Below are 27,575 nucleotides of genomic sequence, written 5' to 3'. Positions count from 1 at the left end.
GTGCAAAGCCCTGAGGCTGGAAAGAATTTACTGGTCTGAGTAACAAAAAAGACCTCTGCATTTAAGCATAAAAAGAAAGCTTGAGAGATGAATTTAGAAAGACATGAAAAGAATATTTTTCCTCTGCAATTCCTCCTGATTTTACCTTTACTGGATAACATCTTATGACTATAATGACCAAAAATTTTAACCTATTATAAATCTAGCTAAGGGAAAGAAAGAATAGAAAATGAAGCTGACTAGAAAATCAAATCCATCAACCAATTCTCTGTAAATGGCAATTTTCTAAACAATTGGATTCTGACAATTCAGTCCATAAATATAAATTGAGTTTTTACAATCCACTATGTCTATTACAGGTTCATGCTTTCAGACCAATATCAACTGGAGACATTCTTAAAAGAAAATAAGATTCAAATAACAGGAGTTATGTTTAAATTGAGAAAAAAATTATCTTTAGTAATTTAGATGTTATGGTAATTTTCTGAAAACAAATTGGAGATTTTTAAAAGAACAGAATCAACCTCCATCATGAAGTCTTGAAAGATCATTATTCATAGTAAAGTATACTTTACTTGGAGGACTGACGATTTGTAGAATTAGGATGCTTTCTAAAGATCTAAAAACCAAAGATAATTTCAGGGCTTGGAAGTAAATGTTTCCCTAAACTGCCTGTATTTTAAATCCTTGTTGTAATTTCAAATCTACAGAACAGAGGTTCTAGAAAGTATCCACTAATTAGGAAAAAGATTCTGAATACACTGACAAGAGGTGTTTTAAACACTACACAGAAGAAAAGGTTACATAAATGGTAGATAGCGTTGTATATCTGGGAGCCTCATTTCATAGCCAGTGGTCGTTCAGACTAGATTGAATTGTGTTCTGTAAATAGATACATTACCAGAAACACAGTGGATATCCTGTTGAGATTTTTTAAACATTATCTTTGTGCACATTGTTAGGGATAATTAATGCACTTGAAGTTGTATCCTGGCCAACACGATCTGCTGGAATAACACATTCCTTTAGAGGGTACTCCTTTAGAGATTACAGTTGCTTGCCAAAGTTACCTTAATTGTTAAAAAGTAGCACTGTATCTAAAAAGAGAGAAAAAGCAATTACTGTCCTTCTATTAATAATCCAAACATATTTTCCAGGGAGACCTTCGGAGACCTTTCCATATTCAGAAAATTACCATTTTACCCACAAATTTTCTGAGAACTGAAAGTAGTTTACTTGTACCAAATTGCCTTTGATTTCAGGCTTATTAACTTGAAAATAGCTCAGTGACATTTGGAGTTGTGTTATAGTATTACATAGCACTGGCACTTTAATGAACAAGATAGGAATGAATCCATGGACAGTTGACCCCAGAACAACACAGATTTTTAAATCGCACAGGTCCACTTATATGTGGATTTTTTCAGTAAACACAGTACAGTACTGTAAATGTATTTTCTCTTCCTTATGATTTTCTTAATAACATTTTCTTTTCTCTAGGCTATGTTATTCTAAGAATACCATATAGAATATATATAATATACAAAATCTGTGTTAATCGACTACTGATGTTATCAGTAAGGCTCCCAATCAACAGTAGGCTATTAGTAAAGTTTTTGAGGAATCAAAAGTTATACATAGATTTTTGACTGTGTGGCAGAGGGTCGGCACCCCCAAACCTCTGCATTGTTCAAGGGTCAGGTGTATTTGCTTTAAATAATAAAGTTTATTATAGCTATGAACTTATATTTAATACCAAGGAAAACAGTGATTATTTTGGATTTAAAGAATACCATAGGGGCGCCTGGGTGGCTCAGTCATTAAGCGTCTGCCTTTGGCTCAGATCATGGTCCCGGGGTCCTGGGATCGAGCCCCGGGTCGGGCTCCCTGCTCAGCGGGAAGTCCGCTTCTCCCTCTCCCTTTCCCCCTGCTTGTGTTCCCTCTCTCACTGTGCCTCTCTCTCAAATAAATAAACAAAATCTTTAAGAAAAAAAAAAAAGAATACCATAGAGGGCACCTGGATGGCTCAGTTGGTTAAGCACCCAACTCTTGGTTTCTGCTCAGGTCATGATTTCAGGGTCGTGAGATCGAGCCCTCCATCGGGCCCTGCGCTCAGCACAGAGTCTGCTTGAGATTCTCTCTCTCTCCCCCTCTGTCTCTCTCCCTGCTTATGCTCTCTCTCTCTCTCAAATACATAAATAAATAAATAAATAAAATATTTTTAAAAAAGAGTACCACAAATTTTACTGAGGAATACAATAAATAAAATGTAAAAAAACTTCTCCCAGGATGACTATAATATATTGCCTTTCTCCTATGTCATACACCCAGAATATAAATCAGAAATACAATCATTTATGTAACTGTGACTCCTAAAATCACTAATATCAAAATTCTATCTTTAAACCACACTAAGAATTTGGTGTATTATGAGTAATTTACTTGTAATTATTTCACGTACTCTATGGCCAACTCAATTTTGCCTTATAGATTTATTTTTTTTTTTAAGATTTTTTATTTATTTATCTGAGAGAGAGAATGGGAGACAGAGAGCATGAAAGGAGGAGGATCAGAGGGAGAAGCAGACTCCCCGCTGAGCAGGGAGTCCGATGCGGGACTCGATCCCGGGACTCCAGGATCATGACCTGAGCCGAAGGCAGTTGCTTAACCAACTGAGCCACCCAGGCGCCCCTGCCTTATAGATTTAGAACAAAAATACTGAGAATAAGTTGATGTGAACATTTAGTTTGTTGGATTATAGTGTGAGTAATGGAATCAAACAACCTAGGTTCAAAGCCATAGCAGCTCCATGCACAAACACTTGGGACCTTAGACAAGTTTTATAAGCTGCCATGTCCCTAGTGTTTGCATCTGAAAAGGGTCACAACCACATAAAGTTGACAAGGGATCAAATGAAAACATGTAAGTAAAGCTCCTCATGTCTGGCATACAGTAAGTGCTCAGTAAATCTTAATTATTTTCCTCTGAGTATTTTTCATTTGCATATATGTAGGGTTTTTTTCTCTTTCTTATTTTTAATTTAGCATGTGGATATGTCATAACTAGGTCTATGGAATCTGGAAATACAAATGCCATCAGTACTACCATCAAATTTTAAAAGAATCTTTTCCCTTTTGGGATTCTTTGTATCCAAGCATGGAATTGAAGTAATTTCATTTTTATTTATTTTTTATTTTTTATTTTTACTTTTTTTTTTTTAAGGTTTTACTTATTTGCGAGAGAGAGAATGAGAGACAGAGAGCATGAGAGGGAGGAGGGTCAGAGGGAGAAGCAGACTCCCTGCTGAGCAGGGAGCCCGATGTGGGACTCGATCCGGGGACTCCAGGATCATGACCTGAGCCGAAGGCAGTCGCTTAACCAACTGAGCCACCCAGGCGCCCGAAGTAACTTCATTTTTAAAGTTTGCCAATACTTTGCAGTTTCTGGAATAAATGGGTCCAATTCAGACTATAATACCCTTCTTAATTGTCCCTACAAAAATTTCTGATAACAATAGCAACAAATAATCACTGATGATCTGTTTTGTATTGGAAACATGATGTGGTGAGCCAAGTCTTAGACTATAAGACAAAAAACCTTAGGTCAGGTCCCATATCCTGGCTTCACCAGCAGACGTTGATTGGGTAACTATTATATGCCTGGCAGCATGTTTGTGACACAAAGGAATTAAAGAAGAGATAGTCACTTCACTCAAAAACTCACAGTCTAGTAGAAAATCAGAAATATAAAAAATATGGGGGGAACTGTGTGATAGATGTTATAATAAAAGTATATAAATGCCGATTCTGAGCACAAAAGAAGACTGTGCCATCTTTAGCTAGTGTGGTCAGGAAGGATTACAGAAGAGTATTTGAACATTGAGTATGATCTTTAGAGTGTTGGACTGGGGGCTTCCTCCCGCTCAGATAGGATACAATGAATCTGTTCCATCCACTTCACCAAATCATGAGATCCAGGAAAAGAAAATATTTAAATGAGATTTGTGAATTTCAGCCTTGTTTAAGATGTAAGGAATTAGGACTTGTCAATAGATTTTCCACAAATACCTCCCCTATACCCTTTAAGTTCAGCTTTCAATGATGCTCATTTTAACTCATGTCTCCAAAAATATTTCTTCTCCTATTTTCCTACACTGACCCCAAAGGCTTTAGGATAGCCTCATCAGTCAAGCTGGGCAAAAAAAAATGAGACAAAGAAAATCAGCTCTATTGAAGTGGTTTCTTTTCTATGTGCTAACATCTAACTGGCAATGAAAATAATATTGTGTTTATTTAGATTATCTCATTAATTTTTCCTCTTTAATAAGAAGTCCTAATTCACAGCTGGTAAATAACCAACAGAGTTTTAGGAAAGCATACTGTTCTCTGAAATTATGTATATGGAATCTTATATAAATGACTTCAGTTGAATCTGATATCCTATGGGAATTCTGTTCTCTCATCTTCCACCTTTCTAAAAGATTACATTTATTTATTTCGTAAATATTTATTGTGGACTTACTGTATGTTACACACTGGAGATCTAGAAGTTAACAAGCAACACACAGGTCCTAGCTTGTGTAGTTCTGTGTGTTAGCAAGAAACAGAACCATACAACTGGGAGCACAATACAATTAGAGTGTTGAAATACCACACCAGTGAAATGTAACAGTAGCCCAGAATGGAAGACAAAACCCAGTTCAGGAAGAAGAGGTTTTAAACTAACACAAGAAGAGAGAAAAAAATAAAAGCTCAGTAAGACCCATGTATAACGATCCTACATTGGACCACTGCTAGGTAATGGACCTTGCTATGTATAGTGCAACAGGTGTTGTTTGCTTATCTCAAAATTCTGTTTTGCAAAATAGACTTTATTCCTGCTCTATAAATGGATTTAGTAAAGGAAATATTATTTTATCCATTCATTCCACAAATATGAGACTCCTGCTGTTTGCCAAGTGGTGAGTTCATTTCTCTTATCTGTTAGCAGGCAGGGTACAATTTCAGAGAACAATTTTAGGTATTTCTATAAAAGTACCTTTCAAAACATATGCATATGGTAAAAGGAAGGGTTTTTTGTTTTGTTTTGTTTAAGGGCTTGAAAATAAAAATAATTATATAAACACATACCTGAAATAGGAAAACAGCATGAAGAATGTCTTTCCTGTTAACAAAGCCTTGAATACATGCTTCCGGTTTCCATGGCAGCCCGACTAAACAGAAAAATAAGTCACAGAAATGACTTTTTATATCAATGACTTGCTTCCCAAACAGTAAGACCAAGGGGAATCAGTGAGAAATAATGACTAGTGCTGTCTTACTTACAAAAACTGTTCTACAATTTATCAGATTACTTAACCCACAAAGAACATTGTTTGGAAAAAAAAAAAAAGATACAAAATTTGAATTTATGTTTTCATTTTGAAAATGTCTATTTCCAGGTCCTTTGCTCTTTAAAAAAAATCATTCAGGGGCGCCTGGGTGGCTCAGTTGGTTAAGCGACTGCCTTCGGCTCAGGTCATGATCCTGGAATCCCGGGATCGAGTCCCACATCGGGCTCCTGGCTCGGCAGGAAGCCTGCTTCTCCCTCTCCCACTCCCCCTGCTTGTGTTCCCTCTCTCGCTGTCTCTCTCTCTGTCAAATAAATAAATAAAATCTTTAAAAAAAAAAATCATTCAAACATCTGCTAAATAGCACATAAACAATGTGAAAATTCTTCATGCCACTGTACACTGAAAAATGGTTAAAATGGTCATTTTTATGGTATGTGTATTTTATAACGACTGTTTAAAAAGATTAAAACTAAAAAAGAAAAAAACAACCTAAAAGAAATCTGCTATACAGACCCTGGTTTTGCTAGGTCTAACTTACTTAGTAAATATACTTTAAAAACCGCTTTAACATCCCTTTAGACGCAGAAAACTCTTAAGCTTAAATGATAATGAAAAAGCAACAGAAAGTACGGCTTTTGATTCCTCAAAGCCAGTGTCCAAATGAACTCTACAGCTGGACTCATAGAAGTTTTCTGAATGTTTACCCTGACCTCCTGGAAAAAGAGGAAGGGAGAGAGAGACATGAAAGGGGGCGCGGTAAGCTAGGGAAAGAAAAAGACATTTCACTGACCCTATTGCTTTATTTCCCAGAACGATTCAATACCTCAAGAAGATTTCACTCCAGAAGTGTACAGAGTTTTCCTGAACAACCTTTGCCCTCGACCTGAAATTGATAACATCTTTTCCGAATTGTAAGAGAACAACACAGCATTTTAACCCACTCTTTTTCAGCTTGCAGGGGTGCTCGGGGTGGCTCTGGTAGGATTTTGAGCAATAGAGGGAGACAGAACTCTTTGGACACTGTGAATGACAACAATGCTTCTGTGTCATTTGTTGGAGACAATCAACATTCCTACCCATGAGGTTCAACCACTGCTTTTAATGAGTGGATGTTTGCTATGATTTGTTGCTGGGTGTTGGTGTTTTAGTATCCCCGGGGAGCTCTGTGTGGTTTGAAGATTATGGCTAGAGTAGAGCATCTTGGCTCCGTGGAGGTAGACTCATGATGCAGGAAGAGCTCTGACCAGGGTACCAGTCAGGTTACGCCTCGGACACGCATTAGTGAAATGAAAACTCTGGATTGCTAAGAACCCTCCCAGCTGAAAGTCATTTGCTTTTATTTTAGAAAATATATAGACATTCCTTTGGAAAAAAAAAAAAAAAGAATGAGAAAAAGAAAAGAAACAAACCAAAACACCAGGGCAAATGCAGGGCAGTAGCAATTCACCTTTCCTAGTTCACTGAAATCTACATGATGACAGAAAATCAATCCAAAATATATCAACAAAATAAGGATTTTTTATGTGGAAGACAGGCCAACAGTGCTAAGAATGACACTGGATATACCCACTTTGTGATGCTCATTGCTATCAACAATGTATTGAGCATCAGCAGTAATTGTACCATTGAACTTGTCTTTGGGTTGTCAGGCTTGAAACGGGAAGCTTGGATCACGCTATGTTGAAGACTTACAGATTTTTGCTGAAGCATAACTTTAATGAAAAGAAAAATGTACCCAGGTTGTTTACTTTTTTTTAGTAATAAGTAATAAATACATCTCTAAATGATTAAGTGGGATATGGGAATTTGATGACTAAACCAGAAGGTTAGTGTCATAATCAAAAACAACCTATACGTCTATGTTCAATTGAGAGTGGTGCATCTTTACACACAAGATGCGAAGTTTGCCTACTGTGGATTCTCTTATGCATCTGGTATACTTCAAGGGCATTGGGATTTAGTGGCAGGGATTGCAAAAGATATTTGCATCCCATAGAATGCAGCAACTGTGATGGGGCAACACATGTTTTCAGGATAAGATAGGAATGTCCAGATATCTAGCATGCACTTACCAGGTGTGGCAATATTGTTTCTCTATAGTTAAATGCAAATATATGAATGAGACTTGGTGGACAAATATTCTGATTTCTGGTTTTTAATTGGTTTTAGTGGTGCCAAAAGCAAACCATACCTTACCGTCGATCAGATGATGGACTTTATCAACCTTAAGCAGCGAGATCCCCGGCTAAATGAAATACTTTACCCACCTTTAAAACAAGAACAAGTCCAAGTATTGATTGAGAAGTATGAACCCAACAATAGCCTCGCCAAAAAAGGTCAGTCCACTTTGCCCCACACTGTAGGGAAGCTGTGGTTTCTAATTGTGAATGGGTCACCCCCTGGTAAGTATCGACATCAAGGATTGTTTAGGTCTGTTTCCCACATTTGTATGCCTGCTTTCCTTTCTGTCTTAAATCACTAGTGGTTCAGTTAGACTTCGGCACGTGATTTTGTTGTTGTTGTTGTTATGTGTATGTATGCATATAACGTATTTTTTTAAATGTCTAATCATTTGTTTTCTCTTAAATTTACGCAGTGACTGAATGCATACTTCTCATACAGGAAATTCCCTATCTTAAAGGTTGCCTTTGGGGGGGCACCTGGTGGCTCAGTCAGTTAAGCGTCCAACTCTTGATTTTGGCTCAGGTCATGATCTCAGGGTTGTGGGATCGAGCCCCATGTTGGGCTCCATGCTGGGTATGGAGCCTGCTTGAGATTCTCTCTCTCTCTCAAAAAAAAGGAACATGTAAAGTTTGCCTTTTTGTCTCTGTTTCTAGAAGTTCTGTAAAATGACCCACAGCTTTTTCTAAATCTCTAAAACCAAAGAGAATATTTAATCCATTAGATCCTTATTTTATTCTAGTTTACACTATTGATGAATTTTTCCACTTGGGAAAATATAAAATTTGGCCTTTTATATGTAAAAAAAAATTAGTGTTTCTAGAAAAAAATTATTAGTCTAAAAATTAATATCAGAAAGACAGCTCTCAGTTGCCTGGAAGTTATTAGGAAATTTATGTTTTTGATTCTGGAGAAATGAATTGCCAAAATAAGATCATGATGATTTACTTGCTAGAAGTTTTCAATCATACGTGGCATCACATCCCTGAATTGGCTCTTCAGCTTCCTCTTTACTACAAGACCATGTCTCACCTGGACTGAAATATCTTCATTGAGAAAACTGGTGTCTTATCACTGATGTTATTGTAAATTGCCTAGATATTGCACAGGGAGGAAAATGAAGTGCAACTAACCAATCATTAAGAAAAAATAATTTGTGTGTTAGTATGCAGGCAGGTCATAAGTAACAGAAATAGCTCTAGCAAGCTCATCGTCATTTATAAGTATGGTTATCATAAAAGTAGATTAACACATCTTTTAACCCATTGTATTTATTCTGGAACCAGTCGTCTAAATGAAAAAAAAAATGAATCTATTAAGTATAAAAGTAAAATATTACCATTAACTTTATCATACATGTTTTTAGTTGGAAATTTACAGATGAAATTTTTTGGATTTTATTCATTTTCATGGTCAAGGGCTTTGCCTTTGTTGTCATCATCATCCTTATTGCTGCCGTGGAGATGAGATCAGTCAAAGGGAATGGACAACCCAATGGTGTGTGTTGGCATTGTCAGGCCCACCCCCCTGACACCCTTCTGTCCCCAGCGCCACGGAGATGGTATTTCTCCTTAGGGTTATGCAGGGAGTAACTCCTTGCAGATTTTACTGGGGCAACTTGAAATCTGAACTTCACCACAAATAACTAACACAGTGTTATAACAAATCCAACAAGACCTCTAAAAACAGCCCATGACACAAAGGAAACAAATAGCTTTTGTGAAACCAGTGAGGCACTTCAGAGCCTAAACTTTGCCCCTCCCTCCACTTTTCACGCCACACTGTGGACGGTCCATGCCTAAGCCGGAGTATGACACCTCCATCCATCATACTCTGACTACCTGAAGGCAGTAGAGGATACAAAGAGAAATTTGTGACACATTATTGTAACACTCTATAACCCTGGCAGAACCCATTTTGATTCTAATGGAAATTAAGATGATATCTCTTAGCATTTGCAAATTTATTTAATGCCATCTTATAGATATACTAGGTATGAATTTCATAATCACAGCAGGCACACAAATTTCAGGTACGTTTAGAATACCAATTTCAGGGGCGCCTGGGTGGCTCAGTCAGTTTAGCGTCTGCCTTCGGTTCAGGTCATGATCCCAGAGTCCTGGGGTCAAGTCCTGCATCAGGCTCCCTGCTCAGCGGGGAGTCTGCTTCTCCCTCTGCCTTTCCCTTTGGCTTGTGCTCTCTCTCTTGCTCTCTCTCGCTCTCTCTCTCTCTCAAATAAATAAATAGAATCTTTTAAAAAATTAAATAAATAAAATAAAATACCAATTTCATTTATTTTTCTACAACTTAATATGATATTGATGATAAGCCTCCATGTTGGCCCTGATGTGATTTTTTTTAAATCACAGATTTCATTTCTTAACCCAAAAACTCTTGAAAGAAAATGAACTTGAGAGTCATTTTGTTTGCTGCTTTGGGTCTGTTTATGTGAGCAAAGATACTAAAGAAAAGTGTTTTATTGTGTTGACTGTTATTTCATTGTCAAAAGGATAACGATTTTGAAATCTTTCTTTGTAGGACTAAGAAATTGCTGGGTTAAACCTCAATTTGCTAGTAATTATGAGTTTTAATAATTTTTTTATCCAAAGATGAAAATCAGTTTTTGAATTTGGTTTTGCTCTTCACATTTGATGTTTGACTTTAGGATTTTTTCAAAAACTCTCTTTTATATCTTCTCTAATTATAACTACAAGTAAAATCAAACAAAGTACAATTTAAGAAAGTATTCTTTAATTTCAATATGACAACTGGTATGGATTTGCAAGGAAATTAGCTTTCATTCATTATGTGACTTTCAAAATGTACATTATCATTTTGTAAAGAAGCAAACCAAAATTTTGAGGTCAAATCACTTACCTGAAGTCTCATACCAAGGTGCTCTTTGAGAAAGCAGTTTTTAACTTTCAGCCAACTAGTTAATACATTTTGATTAATAAACACAAAATGAAATAAGTAGGCTATTAGTAGGATATAATAAGTATATTACAGTGTAATATTCTTATATTAATAAATATACTTAGAATAAATAAGATAGAAATCAGTATATTACATAATTTTTTCTGCTACTTTCATTTTGACTAGTTCCTCAAGTGTGCACAAGCATTGGTTATATTGACCCACGAATTCAATTTCAGTTATCTGAAAAAGACACTTCCATATTGCCTCTATTTGTTATAAAATGCTAAGAATAAGATACATCCATAATGTACATATATAATAATATAACTAAATCCTCTGATATCAAGAAACTTATTTTTTAAAGTAGGTGTTAAACAAACAAACTTTACACAAAGTTGCCATATGCTAATGTTTAGTTTTCATATGCACTTTACATAATTTTTACATAGGAGGTAATCTAAAATTAAATGAAAAATTTTCAATATGGTCAAACGCCTAAATGCTTAAACTGACCATAGGTTAGTCAACTAAACATAGATGTGTGAAATGAAAATCCAGATGGGATGATAGACTTTGATGCTTTGTGGGCTTGCTGTCATTGGCAGGTTGGCCACATTTCCATGCTGGAATTTCTGTTTCTGAAGCTGTATGTATTGGTTATAAATAATTACAAGGTTTCTGTGCAGTGTAAGGGCCAAATGTGCACGTTTGGGCTCCATAAAGAAAAAGTTTAAATCTTGTTGCAGAAAATACTATTCTCAACGGAGTTTAGTTTATTTTTATGATTGAAAAATCACACATTGCAAAATGCTTTGGTCCATCATGTTGTTTGCACTGGAAAAAAATGCATAATGCTAAACCATGTTTAACACAGGAATACACGATGACCCCGGCCTCTTCCAAACCAAAGGGTCCTGAATGTCAGTTTCAAGACTATTGTCTCCCAAACAGAGTTTGTTTGGTTTTTTTAATCACTTACACCTTTGAGAAGGAAGGCAATGAGTAAAATTAGCATGAAAAAGAATAAATTGATGCCTTAGTTAACAGACTACAGATTAGATTGAACTCTTCTGTCTGAAAAAGAAGCCAAAATTCATTCTTAAAAAACCAAACCCAGAGAAGACATTTGAGTCTGATCACATTTTTATTTTTCTGTGAAGAGCAAGTGTTCATGAGGATTTGTTAAGCAATTGAATTAATATAGCAGATTATGATATTAGCAGATGTTTCAAGCTATGTTCCTTTTTTTTTTCATCAGTTCTTCCTCTTAAATTTTTATAAGGTGTGTTGTACAAAAGCTTCCCCACTTTGTTGCAATTAAATCATCAAGATGAAACTGTATCATCTCTTTTAGTATTTGATCAGTACTCAATGAATTAATAAATAGTTGAAATGAACTCAAAATACAATAGCAAATTGTTTTGGTTTTAAGCAAAGCAAATAGAAGTTGAGGTATAGCAAGCATTTTTGCTTCAAATAGACCTACGCTAATCATTACATCAGTAGAAAAACCTATTGCTTTTTCAAGATATATATTTTAAATACTTACACGATTGAACTATATTATACCATTATTGTCAATGGCAAGACAGAGTGTGCTAGAGACAGCACTGGACTTGAGAGTCTTGCCAACTGTACTATTAGGTGACACTCCTTCAGTAGAAAAAGGACAGAAGCTTAACTCAAACTGAAGCACAGAAAGAAATGTATTGGTGCATATGAGCAAAAAGTCAGGGAGTGTTTTGTGTTGGTCTCAGCTTATCAATAACCAATGTTGTTAGACCGACCCTTGTGGTTCTTATTATGATTGCAAGATGCCCTTCATCAACCACCATGTAACTTGGAAAAAAATAGATGTTTATTACTTACAAGACCTGGAAACTACTCAGCGCACCTGGGGTCACACAGCGAGGTCACTTGTAGAGAGAGAAAGAGAGAGAAAGGGAAGACGCTCACAAGCCTGGGTTCTGTTGAGGGTGCGTGTTTAGGGTTTCATGGAATCATTCTTTATTGGTGAAACATAAAAACATAAGAGCAGCAAGAGAGAAGACGAGTGGCCCAAATGGCCAGTTACTGAAGTAAACCAAACTTTCTAAATCAAAGGAGTCTCAGTGTGGGGAGGAGGCCTGGCTCCCTATCTAGCCATGTGGCTGGCAATGTGTTTATTCAAGATAGTTGTCTCTGAAGTGGATGCCTTTTTGGAATGGATGCCTCAGCAATCAGAGCTTAAGTCAGGCACTTGCACTACAAAAAATAAAATTTAAAAACAACAACACTGTCAGGGTTTACGCTGCAAGGTATTAATGATTTCAGGCCTGACTATATCCAGGGGCTCAAATGATGTCATCAAGAATTGTCTTTCTTCATCTCCCATCATTTTCTCTGTACCGGGTATAATATACTGGCTTGGACAGACTCTCCTAACGTAACAAGAAAGCCACCAGCAGCTCCAATATTGACATTATTTTTACTCATATTTCCATCAAAAATACCAGAGACCCAAGCCTGGCTTAAGTCACACAAGGCCACTGCTGAAAGAGAATCGTTGTGGCCTGGAGAACAGAAGTAGTAAGTGGACAGACTTAGGTCACATGACTCTCCCTAGAGCCAGTGAGGAGACCACTACCTAAACCACGTGGTTTAGACTGACAGTGGCAGGGAGGTGGTCCCCTGAAATTCAGTCCAGATGTGCTTCCCAAAAGGAGCAACAATGGCCTCCCCAGGCAGATAAAAACAGCTGGTCCCACTAAACCTGGGTCAGAAATCAACAATTCATCCCCACTGTTTACTTCACCTTAGGAAGCCATTTAACCTCTTTGACCCGTCCCACCCCTTCGTTTTCTCATTTTTTGAAAAAAATTCCCTGAGAGAGTTGCTGGGAGAATTAAGTAAGTTGCTCATGATAGGAAGGTTGCATGTATTTATTGCTGCCTGCAAAACCTTTGTTGACTTGCACTGTTGAAAAGTGGTCATTTGTATTTATGCCAAATTATTTCAAATCATTTATGGATCTGGAAGTGTGATTCACGGCACTGGGCCAAGGCATTCCTGAATGTTGCTGTCTCTTGGCTGAGAGGCTTATTTAACTTATTGCAATTAGTAGGAAATTAGAATCATTTGATGATGAAGACTGAAAAAATATGGCCAGTCCTATGTGTGCACAAATGTTCGTTTCTGACTCAATTCTTTTATAAATATTTTTATTAAAATGGAGTTATAGTTAAAAATGTGAAGATTTACACTGGAATTTTACTACTTACTTCGTCATTTAATTTCCCTGTAGATTTTTTTAAAAAATCATTAATTTCCCAGCACCATTTCTGGTTAGGAGGTAGAAGTTATAAAAAAACATGATTATTTTTATTAATGTCTGCTGTTTTTCCTTGAGAAATCAAACATGCTATAATTAAAGGAAGAGGAAAAGTGTTAATGGTTAAGCCAGTTAACCTCAGGCAAATGACTTGCCTGAGCTTCAGGTTCCTCCTCTGTAAAATGGGATGATACCAACACTAGCAGACCTAGGGGCTCTTCCCATGTCCCTTGGCACTCATTGTTCCAACACAGTCAACAGCTCCACTACAATCTAGGACTTTCCCTAGAGTTGCCCACAACTGTAACTTGCTTGATAATGTTCCCTTTACTAGGCCACCTTTCCTTCCCTTCTCATTTCGGTATTCCTCTACTGTTATTTCCTGGGGTTGCCTCCCAAACAAGTTACTGGCACTCAAATCCTTGTCTCAAAGCCTACTTTTAAAAGAACCCAAACTAAGATTAGCACTTTTCATAAGTGGCCCTAACAGAATCAGAAGTGAGCATTGAGAGAAAAAACATGGAAAGAGGCAGTCCCATGGCTCATCCTTTCTGAACTATCACATAAATGTCTTTGTTGTTACCATTCACAAAAGCCTGGGCAGTGGCCTCAAATCATGGGCTCTCCTGTCTACAAGGGACCTAGCCATTTAGCCCAAACTCTCAGAAGAGGCAGCTAAGGAAGTGACAACATCAAGACTGGAACCATATTTTCTGTACCCCAGACCTCCCTCTTACTCCAGACCCCCACTTGGGGCCCTCCATCCGGACTTACTGAGAAAAGAAATACAAATCAATTCTTTAGAAGTTGGCATTCACAAAAGTCATTTTTCAAACCTGTCCTTGATATCACCTATTTTATTTGTGTTTGTTTCTTCTAAGAAAGTCTCATTGGAAAGGCCAATGTGTAGGAAAAACCTTTTAAAGCACGCTTTTGGTTGAAGAGAGGGGGGCCCTGACATGTAGCTGACTCCCTCTCCACCTCATTCTCTGCAGGCACTTCTGGCAAAACCCCAGGAGATTCAGGATGCTCAGTTTAAAAAACACTCATCTGGAGGACATATTGACTGGTTTAAAGATCTGCTTCGCAATTAAGATGGCATCCATTTACATATTCTTATAGAGAATGTGTAGCAGTACAAGAAGATAAAAGAATTGAAATGAATGTACAGAGGCAACTCAAATGAAATAGATTTTCTTCCCAAAAGACAAAGGCAGATGCAAACTGGATGACGTAGCCAGTTCTTTTCATGCCTTAATTAAGTTACTACACTGGGAAAGTGGCTGAAAAGCCACTCTAGTATTTATTGATTAAGATCCCATTTAAACTCCACCTATTGACTTTCCAGCCTGTGTGGAAGGTCACAGAAGAATGACATTATCATCTGTGAGTATATTCCAAGCTCCTCTTGACTATGTGTTTCATATGTTCATAGACTTCTCTGTATTTCAGAGTGGCTAAAATGGGAAAAAAAAAAAACTTGTTTCAAGATAGCCATTATGAGTCCATTGTTCATTAGTTGACTTGGTAACTTGCTTCCCTTTTCCCTTCCTTGATTGCATTTCCTTTTTCCCAGGAGGCAGAGGCTTGAGGAGAGGCATATGTCTGGCCCAGGAGGCCTGGGTTTTTTTTCCTCCTCCAGACTTTCTTTCAGTGACCTCAGTATCTGCCGAGAAGCACAGCTCTAGCCAGAAAGTCACAGCCATGTCCATTCACAACTGAAGTGGCCTTTGTTCAGAAAACAACCAGTCAGGAAAAATATAAAGAGTAAAAGAGTAAGTCAAATGCCAGTTCCAAGGTGTGGAGAAGTGAGTTTCATAGCTGAATCCACCCCAGACTGCTGAGTTTTGTTAAAACCTCTTTCCCTCAGCTGACTGTTCCTTCCCCAGGTGCTTTGCCATTTCATCTGAGAACTGTCGGGACAAAGCAAATAATGGCTACTTTCCCCAGATGTAACCTCCCATCAGAACATGACATCACCAGTTGCTGACTATGACACATTTCCCCTTCTCAGCAGGGGACTATGTCTCAGTTAAAAGGAACAGCTTGGGGGCGCCTGGGTGGCTCAGTCCTTAAGCGTCTGCCTTTGGCTCAGGTCATGATCCCAGGGTCCTGGGATCGAGCCCCGCATCGGGCTCCCTGCTCGCCAGGAAGCCTGCTTCTCCCTCTCCCACTCCCTCTGCTTGTGTTCCCTCTCTCGCTGTGTCTCTCTCTGTCAAATAAATAAAATCTTTAAAAAAATAAAAAAATAAAAATAAAACGAACAGCCTGGCAGGTACACTGTCCTGGAGAAAGGCCCCAATGTCACACACATTTGGCCCCCAACATCTGCAATACCCATAGTCTACTATGGTTAATAGTTGATCTTGCACCAAATCAGTGGGAGAGAGAGATCAAATGCAGAGTGAACCAACTCCAGGGAAAACAAACCGTGTCTACAAGGGACCCAGATGAGGTGAGATGTGGACCATTTACCCTAACACTTACCATCTGAGTAGTGTGCCACAGCCACAGGTGAAATAATGTCAGGAAGCTGAGAATGGCCAATAATTTCATTAATTCATTATAGAGATTCTAGGAACTCTGTGTTAGCTCTGAATCACCCTGGTCTCCAGGACTCCAGTGTGAAAGCAAAACAGAATAGAGAGAACATTATTTTAAGATGAAGCCTTAACTGAGGATGATGGACAAAATCAACCTTCTCACCTAACACTCTACCTTACATGTAGAAAATAAAAAAGATGCTTCTTACTAATGTCTCTATTTGTCTTTGCTTGGGTTCTCCCAGGAGCCAACTCTGGGAGAATTCAAGTGCAAAGAGTTTGAGAGATGATCCAATAGAAAGTGAGAATAAGGAAGGGAAGGCAGCTAATAAGGTTGTGAAACAAGTGAGTTATCCATGTGCATAACTGGAGCTCAGTCCGGGGGTGAATTCTAGAAGTTTCCCAACCATAGTCACTGCAGATGCTTTTAGGAAGCATTAATCCTCAGGCACTTCCAGCCCCCTCCACATCTCAAAGGAGAACTCCTCCAAGGTACTTGATCCTCACTGAACTCTTTTCTTTATTCTGACACATACTTGACTTAATTGCATGGACATTTTAATCTAACAAATATATATTGCCCACCTGGCTTAAGAACTACAAAGAAATGGAACAAAATCAAGAAAAAGTCTCCGTTAAGGAGACTATAACTTGGAGGGGAAATGATATATACAAATAACTATAATACAATAATACAATACAAACAATAATTCATTTACCCAGTATCTGTTAAGTGTCCTTTGTGTGCTAGGGAATCTTGAAGGGAAGGGAACCTTATTTATTAAGGTTCTAGGGAGTGTTGGGAATTGCTTTAAGAAGGGAAGCCTTTCAAAGAGGAAAGTGACATTCGAGCTGTATTTCAGGACTGCTGAGACATTTAAAGCACTAAGAGATAATATCCTCCAAGGAACTCATCAGAAACCATTAGTGAGCACATATTCTGGGTCTGCCTTTATGCTAGACACTGGAAGAGATATAAATGAAAGTAAGGTTTGGTCCTGGCACTTAGAAAGCCAATGTTGAGTCTGACCATGGAACATAACATTCTGGTTAAGAATCTAGAACATTTTGCCTCCTTTGCCTTATGGTCAAGAACCATTGTAAAGGGTCTCCTCTGTTAGAGCAATATGACAATGCACTAATAAATGCAACAAACTGTTCCCATCCCTCTGAGAACCTCTAATCCTTAACAATATATCAGTACCTACATAACTCTGATGCAAAGACTCCAAGCCTGTGTTTAAGAGCTCAAGGTTCTAGGGTAAAGAAGATATATACAGTTGACCCTTGAAAGACACGGGTTTGAACTGCGTGGGTCCACTTGTTCAGGGATTTTTTTTTCAATAAATACAATACAGTTCTGTAAAACAAACAAACAAACAAAAACGAACAAACAAAGAGATTAAGATTCTAATATGGATTCTGTCCTTACCTTGCCACATCCATTTTAAAGGACTGTAGATTAATCTCATTGGGACAGAGCTTGTTTGTTTATCTGTCATGTTAAATACTAAAACTTTGTCTTACTTACCAAACAGAACAGTGAGGAGTAAATAAACTCACAGATGTGAGAACACTTTGATAAAGGGAAAGTGTTAACTCAGTTAGGTGTTATCATTAAGAACTTTCACACAAGCCATATCAAGAAGTTCAACTGAGTGCAAGAGAAATTTCAGGGACACAGAAAGCCATGACAGCTGGGTGAGAGGTTCACCTGCAGAGGCTTTTGAGACGAGCATGTGGTCATTCCGTGGACATTATCACACAATATTGTGGACCTGAATTTTATATACTTATGGCAATAGAACAGATTTGCAATGGAGATGGAATAAGAATCTGTAACATGGACTCCAGGGTTGAAAAATAAACAGATAAAGAAACCAGCCAAGTTCATATACTCTACAAAAGCAGTTAGTTGGCAAGTGTCATAGGAAAGTTTGTACCCGAGCAAAGTTTCTTGGAAAAGGGACATTTCATAGATGACTTCTGAAAGCAGACAAACAGATTTCGGTGAGCCATGGGATAGTCAAGCCATCTGCACTTACTTTCTCTGAGCTGGCCTAGTAGAAGTCATGTAAGGGTTACAGCAACATGAACCAAGGGAATAGCTTTTCTGTGCTGTGCTTGGAAGTGATTTGGGAGGTGTTAAGCCATTGGACCAGTCGCATTCCAACATGCTCTGGTATCATGACATGAAGAGTGGGGATTGAATTATGAAGAATGGATTCTTAACCACCTAATCCCAGTGACATCTGAGCATTTGAGGGCCAGATCCTGCCTAATTGGCATTTGGCTCCACAGAATGAGGCTGGTGGCCATGCTAGCTGGCAGACATATTGTCCAGTTTGCCCATCTCCCCTGTGCAATGACTTTGTGTGGATTTATAGGCCATCTGTCTTCCAAGACTGAATTTGTAGAAATTTCTCTGTGCCTGCAGGCTATGAAAGATGTTATTTGCATGTGTTTGGCTATTTTTATTTTTTTTTAAGCTAACCTGTATTTTATTTATTTATTTATTTATTTATTTATTTATTTAATTTATTTATTTTTGCCTAACCCACAAAATAATGTCACATCTTCTGTTTAGCATTTCTCTGGTCCTCACGTTGGCATCACAGGTTTCCTGCTGTATTTTATTTTTCTTCCTTAAAGTTAGACTCATGAATTGGAGAATAAAAATGCTAGAGGACACCTTTAAATCACTTGCAGAGATTAGAATGTAAATGAAGTCTGGAAAAGAATTTTAGACCTTGATAAACAAATCCGAATCAAAGAGCTAATAATCCTCCTGCCTCTGCCACATGGGTCACTTGTCCTGCCTGAGCCCAGCTTCTTTTAACAGATTAAAGTCATATGTTTTAGAGAGATAAGTAAATCATGGAAGAAAAAAAAAAAACTCTTCCTTGGTCACATTCAGGGCTATTTTTAGGACTAATCCAAGGGTGTCCAGATTAAAGCTAACTGCCATGGAGGCAAGACCCTCTCCTTTTCATCATCTGTGTCCCTCATCCAGACCAGTGCTGGGAAAATTATGTGGATAAACAGCATCAGTCGTACTCACCACCATCTGTCTCTCTCCATTGCCCCACCATGGGCTCCAGATCCAGCACTCACGCTGTGTATCCCTGTGACCTCAAACAAGCTACTTACCTCTCTAAGCTTCAGTTTGTTCAACTGAAAATGGGATGGGATTTTTCTCATAGGATTTCTGTGCCTAGCACATGGTCAGTGCTCAAGTGAGGGTAGCTCCTTTTCCAATGATTATGATGATGATGATGATGATTATTGTCATTATTTACCTTCTCCCAGATTACATATGGTGTCTTCTACAGCAGGATAGCATAGTTGTTAATAGCACGGAACACAAAGCCTGACTACATGGGTTCCAATCCCATTTTAACCACTTGTAAGCTGTGTGACATTAGGCAAGCTACGTGCCTCAGGTTTTTCATTGATAAATTAGACATAAAAGTATTACCCACTTCATAGAGTTATCATGAGGATGAAATGAGTTAATATTTGCATACACTAAACAGTACAGAAAGTTTTGTGAAATAATATGCTGGAAATAGATTCAATTCAAGAAGCTCTTCAAAGGCTGGTTCTCTTTCTTCCTTCCATATCCTGCTTGCACTTATATAAAATATTTCCTTTCAAGTCAGAATCCATTAGGAAAAAAAAAAAATTTTTTTTTGTAAATACAGCCATTACATTTTCTTTCCTTGAAGCTCCATGGCATAACTTTTTTCTTGAGCCCTTTGCTGCCGTCACCTTCCATCTGCTTTTAGGACTAGCTCAGGAACAGTTCCATGGCAGTGCTTTGATGCCATGATGGGGTCATTGCCAAGGTAACCATCCTGGTAAAAAACACAAACTCAACAGAAAAGAGCCTGACGGTGGGACTTTCATGGCACCTTAGTAATGTGCCATGAATTCTATTTAGAGATCAGCTTTTGAGCAGCCCTGCTGTACTTTTTTCTTCCCCTGGTCATGCAGCTCCTAAAAAGTATCTTGAGAAAGTATGGGGCTTAGGACTCACCACCAGGCTCAGCAGTCTTGGTGTGCAGAAGAACATTAGCTTGTGTTTCCTGGCCTTATCAAAAGTCACTTTTGTAAGCTTATAGGTAGAAGATGAGGGCCTATGGATTTATTTCAGATATACTGCTTACTTGTGAATTTAAAAAGAAATTCTACCAGAGCTGAACAAAGAAGCTAAGAGAGGGCATTGACAGGGCGGGTAACTGGTCATTGCAATGTAATGACAATCAACTCTTCTACTGTTTTAAGAATTGATTTGCCCTATTCTGGATTATCCTAGTCCCCTCTTTCTGGTCTCTTTTGATGGCTTCAGACATTTAATGCTATCTGATTAGTGCTTCTGCCAGGGGCTAGTCAGAGGGAAGAAATAAAAATAAAACTGTTCTGCCTTTTCTGGCCACTGGGGAATATCAGAGCTTGGAACTTTCTGGAACATCTCCAGGGAAAGGAGTCACAGCCTTCTCACTTCAGGACATCATACTTGTCTGAAAATTCCCCTAGACTTGGGACAATGAAGTCTTAGGCAAAGAGTGCCCTCAGAACCAGGAAGAAAAGATGTCCTTTAGTTCTCCCTTCTCTGCCACCCCTCCCTTCCCTGAGGCAAAGTTAGAACATTTTGTTGCCATGTGTACTGGAGAAGGGTGAGAGGACTTGGAAAGGAAGAGAGGAAATCTCTCATCTGTTAAATACTCCCAACTACCCCAGAATTGAATGTGCAATTTATTTTGGCTGCCTTAGAATTTAGTTCCAGAAGTCTCCTTAAATATTTTTTTTAGATTTAATTTCTCAGGTAGTGCTTTGAACTCAAATTGTAATTTTACATGAGAGACTTGGGAAATAGAATTACATTAAATCAAATTAAATCTGGTTGTATCTTCTTCTGACTGAATGAAATCATGAGGGACACATCCCAGGACCACCATAAGGGGAGTTGGACAATTCACTGGTACTCATAAAATGAAAGGCCAGCTTGTCTCTGTCATGACTGCCTTAGAAACGTGTGGACATTGACATCTACTTACACACACTCCCCTACCTGTTCCACGCCAGCAGCCTTGTGAGGTTGGCAAAGGAAACCAAGGGGACCAAGCACCTTTCCAGCTGGTAAGTACCTGAGAGCTCAAACTGCTTCTGTGACCCTGACTGCGCTCTACCTGGGAAAAACCTGGCCGACAAATGACCCATCTAGGGCTCTCTGTGATGAGGTATGAGTCACTGCTTACTCTTCACTAGAAAGACATAACTAAAAGAAAACCAAGGAGACCCATGAGAAGTCTCTGACCAGCCAAAGTAGGTCTATGACAGAAGAGCTTCAGTTCCTCCCATCTGATTCAATTTTACCTAAAAATAATAAGATCAAGCAATAAAGCATGTGAAATCTGAATTTTTAAACTTAAAAACTCTGCAGTCTGGTGTAGTAGAAAAATCATGGAATATCAGGAGAAATATTATGGTCTGAATATATTCATCTAAATTAAATTCTCTTTAAACCAACTAAAATTGCATTAAAGGAAATATTTTTTAAGGGCATAATCTGGCAAGGGTGGAAACAACAGGTTAAGGGACAATAATTACACAATGTTGGCAGCTAGCTATATGCTTACAGCTCTAACAGTTTTAACAAAACTGATCATAGATCTGCTATGTGAAAAGCTGGGGACCAATCTGAGTTATTCCATGAACCCTTAAAAGTCTTAAAAATTGATGATCTTAGGTTCATCTGGAAGTGGGTTTAGAGGTATAGCCTAAAATAAGGAGGACTAGTTGACTATTGTTTAAGGAATAGTCAGAACTCCCACCTGGATAACGACTAAAGGTTTACTCTCTGGAGAGAAGAATAAAGAGGGTCTGAAGATGACACAGTCCCAAGTGAAGGCAGGGCTACCACACTGAAAGCAAGGAAATAAAGTTACATATTTTATGTATGCATAAACGTACTGAGTGCTGAGTCCTCCATCCTTCTTTCCCCATGTGCTCTGGAATGCTGGCCTCCAGGCCTGCACTCTCCTGGCAAGTGATTAAACAGATCTTCTCTCAGGACTCTGATCAGCCCAAGATGGAAGACTTAAATATACTGACATTAGGGGTTGCTCCAAAGAGACAAAGACTGATCCCTCTACAATGACAATTTATTTTCAATTTATAGTCAGTTATCCAGATGCATTCAAAAATGCAACCAAACTTTTTAGTTTACCAATTTGAAATATGAACAGAAAACTAAAAATTACTAGACATATGAGAAAAACCTTTTTTTTTTTTTAAGTAGAAATAAGGAAGGGTACCTGGGTGGCTCAGTCAGTTAAGGCTGTGCCTTCAGCTCAGGTCATGATCCTGGAGTCCTGGGATTGAGCCCCATGTCCCACTCCCTGCTCAGCAGGGAATCTGTTTCTCCCGCTCCCTCTCCCCCTCCCCCTGCTCCTTCTCCCTCTCTCTCTCTCGCTCACACTCTCTCTCTCTCTCAAATAAATAAATATTTTTTTTAAAAAGTGGAAATAAGGAAAATATTAACTTTGGACAAAACAAAGGTTATGTAGTGAGAAGAAAAACTTTAAATATACATATATTATTTATATCCTTAGAAAGATAACAGAACATATTGCACTATTGAAAAAGAACACAATGCTATTTTTTAAAGAAATGTCAGAGAACACAAACTGTCTCTTAGATATTGAAAAAAAAGCAGGAGAAACAAAACACTAAAAGAAGTGTTGGGAAAAAAGCTGAGGAAATCTCCCAGAAAGTAGAACAAAGAAATAAAATTAAAAATAGGAGAGAGGATATATTAAAATGCAAAATTTGCCCAAATAATGTTCCAGAAAGAGAGAAAAGAGGTAATTATCATAAAGATAATTCATGAAATCCTTCAAATAAAAGGACAATAGCTTTCATACAAAAAGGGGTCAAAGAGTGCCCAGCACAGAAGATAAAGATAAACCTATACCAAAGCACAGTGTTGCAAAATTTCAGGAAACTGGGACTTAATAAGAGACTAGAAATTTCCAGAAAGAAAAATAAACAATTTTTTTTAAATAGGCCACATAACTGTTTTAAGGATGGTGAATCAGTAAGTCTTCAAACCTATTTTTTTTAAAGATTTTATTTATTTATTTGAGAGAGAGAGAATGAGAGACAGAGAGCATGAGAAGGAAGAGGGTCAGAGGGAGAGGCAGACCCCCCGCTGAGCGGGGAGCCCAATGCAGGGCTCGATCCCAAGACCCTGGGATCATGCCCTGAGCATTTTTTTTTTTTAACATGAAAAATTCACTCTTTTATTTTGAGAAAAAAGTTAACTTTTCATACTAACATAACAAGATTAAAGGTAAATTTCTTACATTATCCAGAAAAATAACAAGATTTATGGTACACTTCTGGCCCTAATATACACAAAAGGTCATAGCCATGCCTATTCCGCAGGTGCAGCTTCGGTGCTCTCCTGTTCAGGGGCAGGCTCATTGCCAGCTTCTTTTCCTTCTTTGCTTCTCTTAGATTTTTTGTGCTTGTGTCTCCTGTGACTGTCTCCTTCTTCACTTTCATGGCAATGTCTACTATTACCTTGAGATGACTTGTGTCTGGTTTCCTCTTTCTCTCTGTGCCGTCTTTCTCTGTGTCGTTCTTCTTTCTCTCGACTTGCTCTGTGGCGCTCATAGCCTCTTTCTCATACTCCCTGTATCTGTATCGTTCTTCGTCACTGTTAAAAACACTTGGTGTAGGACTGTGATCATGCTCCCGCTCTCTCTCTCTCTGGTGCGTTCTCTTTCTCTGTCCCAATCATGGTCTTGTTCGGGACAGTCGCTCAACCAACTGAGCCACCCAGGCACCCTGTCTTCAAACCTCTTAATAGCCACACTAGAAGCTAAAAGACAATGAAGCAAATTTTCCCACAAAAATTTAAAAGAAATTTTTTTCCAACCTAAAATATTATACCCAGCTAAACTAGTAATCAAGTGTGCATGTCAATGAAGCCATTTTAGGCATACAAGGCTCAAAAACTTTCACACTCACTAACCCTTTCTCAGGAATCTACTGACAAATGAGATGTCATCAGGAATCTAATGACAAATGCAAAGGCTCAGCAGGGAGTCTGCTTCTTCCGGTCTTCTACCAGAAGACATGGTATACAAAAAATAAAAGAACTTCAAGTCATAAGACTCCAAAAAAGACTTCTTCAAGAAAGTGAAACTGGGAGAACATGTGTTGTGTTTGAACATATTACAAAGAACTTTAGATAACTGGTGGAGCATTTGAAGTTGGATTCGAGATATGTGCAAAGAAATTAAGCAAATGACAAAATAAAACAATTATCAACTACAGGGAAAATTTTAAATTGTGCATGGAAAGAAAAATAATTGTTGGTTTACTATGTGACTCAGCCCTGAATAGAATACATAGTCATGATAATGTAAGCACTGAATACTGATCTAACTAAATTACAATGTAACTATCTCAGAAGGGTGAGAAGACTGTGTACATATGCTGTGGGGTGGAGAGAAGAACAATACCCTCATCTCCCATGGTGGGAAGTCAAAAAATAGTACTACAAGCATATTATTTTGAGATACAGGGGTAAATACCAAAAGTATTAACTAAAAGATTTGGAAGCATTTGCTTCTAATCAAGGGGAAATGAGGAAGCTTGTTTCTACTATCCATCATAGTAGAAGTGGTTCTGGACAGCAGCTATGAAAGAGATCTAAATTTAGAAAACAACCCTTGCCTATTGCTTGTGGACCATATTGTTTTCCCCTAGACATCTCCTGCATTAGTGTCTGTACATCAGAAGCAAATCAGTGGGGTGGCTTCTTAACTGTACCTTTGCCACTCCACCAACTGGCCACACTCAGCCTCTCCTTACTCCTTCCTTCCAAATTCAGTCCATCAGCAATTAAAATCAGCCAATTCTCTATCTCCGGCCAGACTTGGGCAGCAAAATGGTAAAAGAGAAAATGGAGCAGAACTGGACCAAAATGAGTTGGACCAGAAGGTGCTTATGTTGCCAACATGAAATTAGTGAGTTTGTCTGCTAAATGAGACTCCAAATTCTTTAGCGACATGTACATTAGGACATTACCCTAAGTGAATAGAAACCTGAACTGCACATCAAAGGGCATCAAAAAGGAATTGTACATGCTATGTTTTTTTAAGTCTTGAAGGTCAGGAGACTGACACAGAGTTAGGCCCTCACTAAAAATGTGTGTTGTGTCCCCCAGCTTCAGGGGCAGGTTAAGGTCAAGATTTCTTGTTCTTCCTGGAGAGACTTGATCTGAAACATCTTTTCTTTGATGCCTGGAACAGGAGTTCAAGGGAGAAAGTTCTGTTGATCTAGCTTTCTAGAAGCCAGTAGATAAAGGGTCAGGACCTGAGAAGGTGAGAGAACCAGTCCACCAAGCTCTTGATAGGTCATTCTTCTGTTCTAGTCTCCAGAGCTCCCTTTTGTGGACACAGATCCTCCTTACTCTTAACTGTTCCCAAAAGCCATGGGATGGCCCCAGGTTTAGAGAAGGCATCAGAGTAGCTCTTACCTCGAAAATATACAAGAGCCTTTGCATGCACTTGTAAGCATGAGATAAATCCAGCTGAGGGTCACTGGACACATCACATGGTTTTAAAGCATCCCTGGAAGGTCTCATTTTGTGACAACAGAATTTCAAGACACTAGAGGAGTCTCAGTCATTGTCTGCCCCATGGGAGGGAGGGAAGCAGAAGGAGGCAGAGGTACTGTTGCTGGCCATGGCCATTTGTGCAACACTGCATGACAGTTTCTTTGCAGCAAAGATATTGCTGAAAAATTATGAGATATATGAATGGCCCTTGGGGACCATCGTTTTGTCATGCCACTTGCCTCTTTTATCTCTTTCAAGATCGTTTCTCCCCACTGAAGTCAGATCTTTTCACTCTTGCCTCACCAGTTTCCTCTCTCACTGATCACCAGAACTTCTGTACAGAAAAGTGTCATAGAGCAGCGTTTTCCTATTCCTTAAGGGAGTTCTATTTTTCCTACTTTGGTAGGTGCTATTATATGAGTGACATGACCAATTGGAAATGTACCAGTCTTTTTTTAAGAAAATATGTAAGGGGCTTTATTTGTAGCCTTTGTAAGCTGGCCTTATCCTTCTGGACTTCTCTTCCTGATTTTATTCCAGAAAATTGTGGCATTGCTTTTAGTTGTGGTTTGATGTTTCCTAATGTCATCCTAATATGGGACAGTTTGTTTTAATTTAGCTAGTAGTAATCATCCCTAATATATTAAACTACTTGAACTCACTGAAGTTGAGAGGGAGAAAAGACTTAAGAGCCCATATAGTTTACCCAGCCTGTGGTTGAGGAATTTGTCCCTAATCAGTTACCGCTGACAGAAATGGAAGCTAGATTTCTTGCTCTGTTACTAATTTGTTTAGAAAAGCAATGTTTCCTACCTTAATTCTCAAGATTTTTCATTTTTCTATGCTCCTCAGTGGACCAGGAAAAAAAAATTGTAAGCAGTTTTGCAAAAACAGTACAATGTTGATGGAGAAAGGACTGATACATTTAAGTCAACAGCAATAGCAATAATCCAGCTGTAGGTTATATGCAACAAAGGAAAATCTTCTAAGAGTCTGCTTTCTGTCCCAAAGCCAGTCAGAACTACTTTTTAAGCCAATTCATTATGCCAAAAAAATCTGCATTTTTGCAAATGTACTCCTGACCCTCGCGACTTATAAGCCTACTACTCCTTATCCTTACTGTTTCATTGATTTTCTTGACTTTGATATATCTCTGCCTAGTCATTTGATGTATCAAAAGCCTTGCATATTGGCTCCTTTATTAACAAAGCCAAGCTTTGGGGTTGAAAAGTTGCTCCCAGGTGGCTGCTTACCTGCAGTCTGCAATCATATTCTGAACTGTCCTCCAAACTCTTGCATTGTTCTTATTCAAAGTTAGGTAAATTCCTTCACTGGGGATTTTTAAATTATTTGATATAATTAATTGTAAATAGCCCTCACAAATACTGACTCACTCAACTCTTATTATTTTTTTATTGATTTTAATCTAAACTAAAAAATTATGTTAAAATCAACTCCTATGAAACAGTAAAGGTAGGGAAGATAACCAAAAGTTATGTTTAATTGACCTATAGAACATTAACCAGCTTTATATTCAATTTAGCAATATTTTTATAGATTTGAGGGTTTTTGTTTGGATACTATGCTGACACACACATATGTATGCCTTAGTGTCTCATAGCCCTCTTTGAAATAGCTTTGTCATCTTCCTGG

At 38.2% G+C, this 27,575-nt stretch overlaps 1 protein-coding gene across 5 annotated transcripts in view; it reads left to right on the top strand.

Annotated features, from left to right (window-relative positions):
• The window catches only part of PLCB1 (phospholipase C beta 1), a 663,588-nt gene that overhangs the window by 454,960 nt on the left and 181,053 nt on the right, over nt 1-27,575 (top strand). For all 5 annotated transcript variants that reach the window (XR_013441954.1, XM_036122370.2, XM_036122371.2 and 2 more), the window contains exons 8-9: nt 6,143-6,243; nt 7,502-7,668. Coding sequence is in view for 4 of the 5 variants with exons in the window: in XM_036122370.2 (XP_035978263.1) it covers nt 6,143-6,243; nt 7,502-7,668 (268 nt within the window). In the remaining variant the exon portion in view is untranslated. The remainder of the gene's footprint in view (nt 1-6,142; nt 6,244-7,501; nt 7,669-27,575) is intronic.

This window comes from Halichoerus grypus, chromosome 10, assembly GCF_964656455.1.
Source record: "Halichoerus grypus chromosome 10, mHalGry1.hap1.1, whole genome shotgun sequence".
In the NCBI taxonomy this organism is placed as follows: Eukaryota; Metazoa; Chordata; class Mammalia; order Carnivora; family Phocidae; genus Halichoerus; species Halichoerus grypus.
The sequence above is the reverse complement of the archived record's forward strand: the minus strand, read 5'-3'. Positions and strand labels throughout refer to the sequence as shown.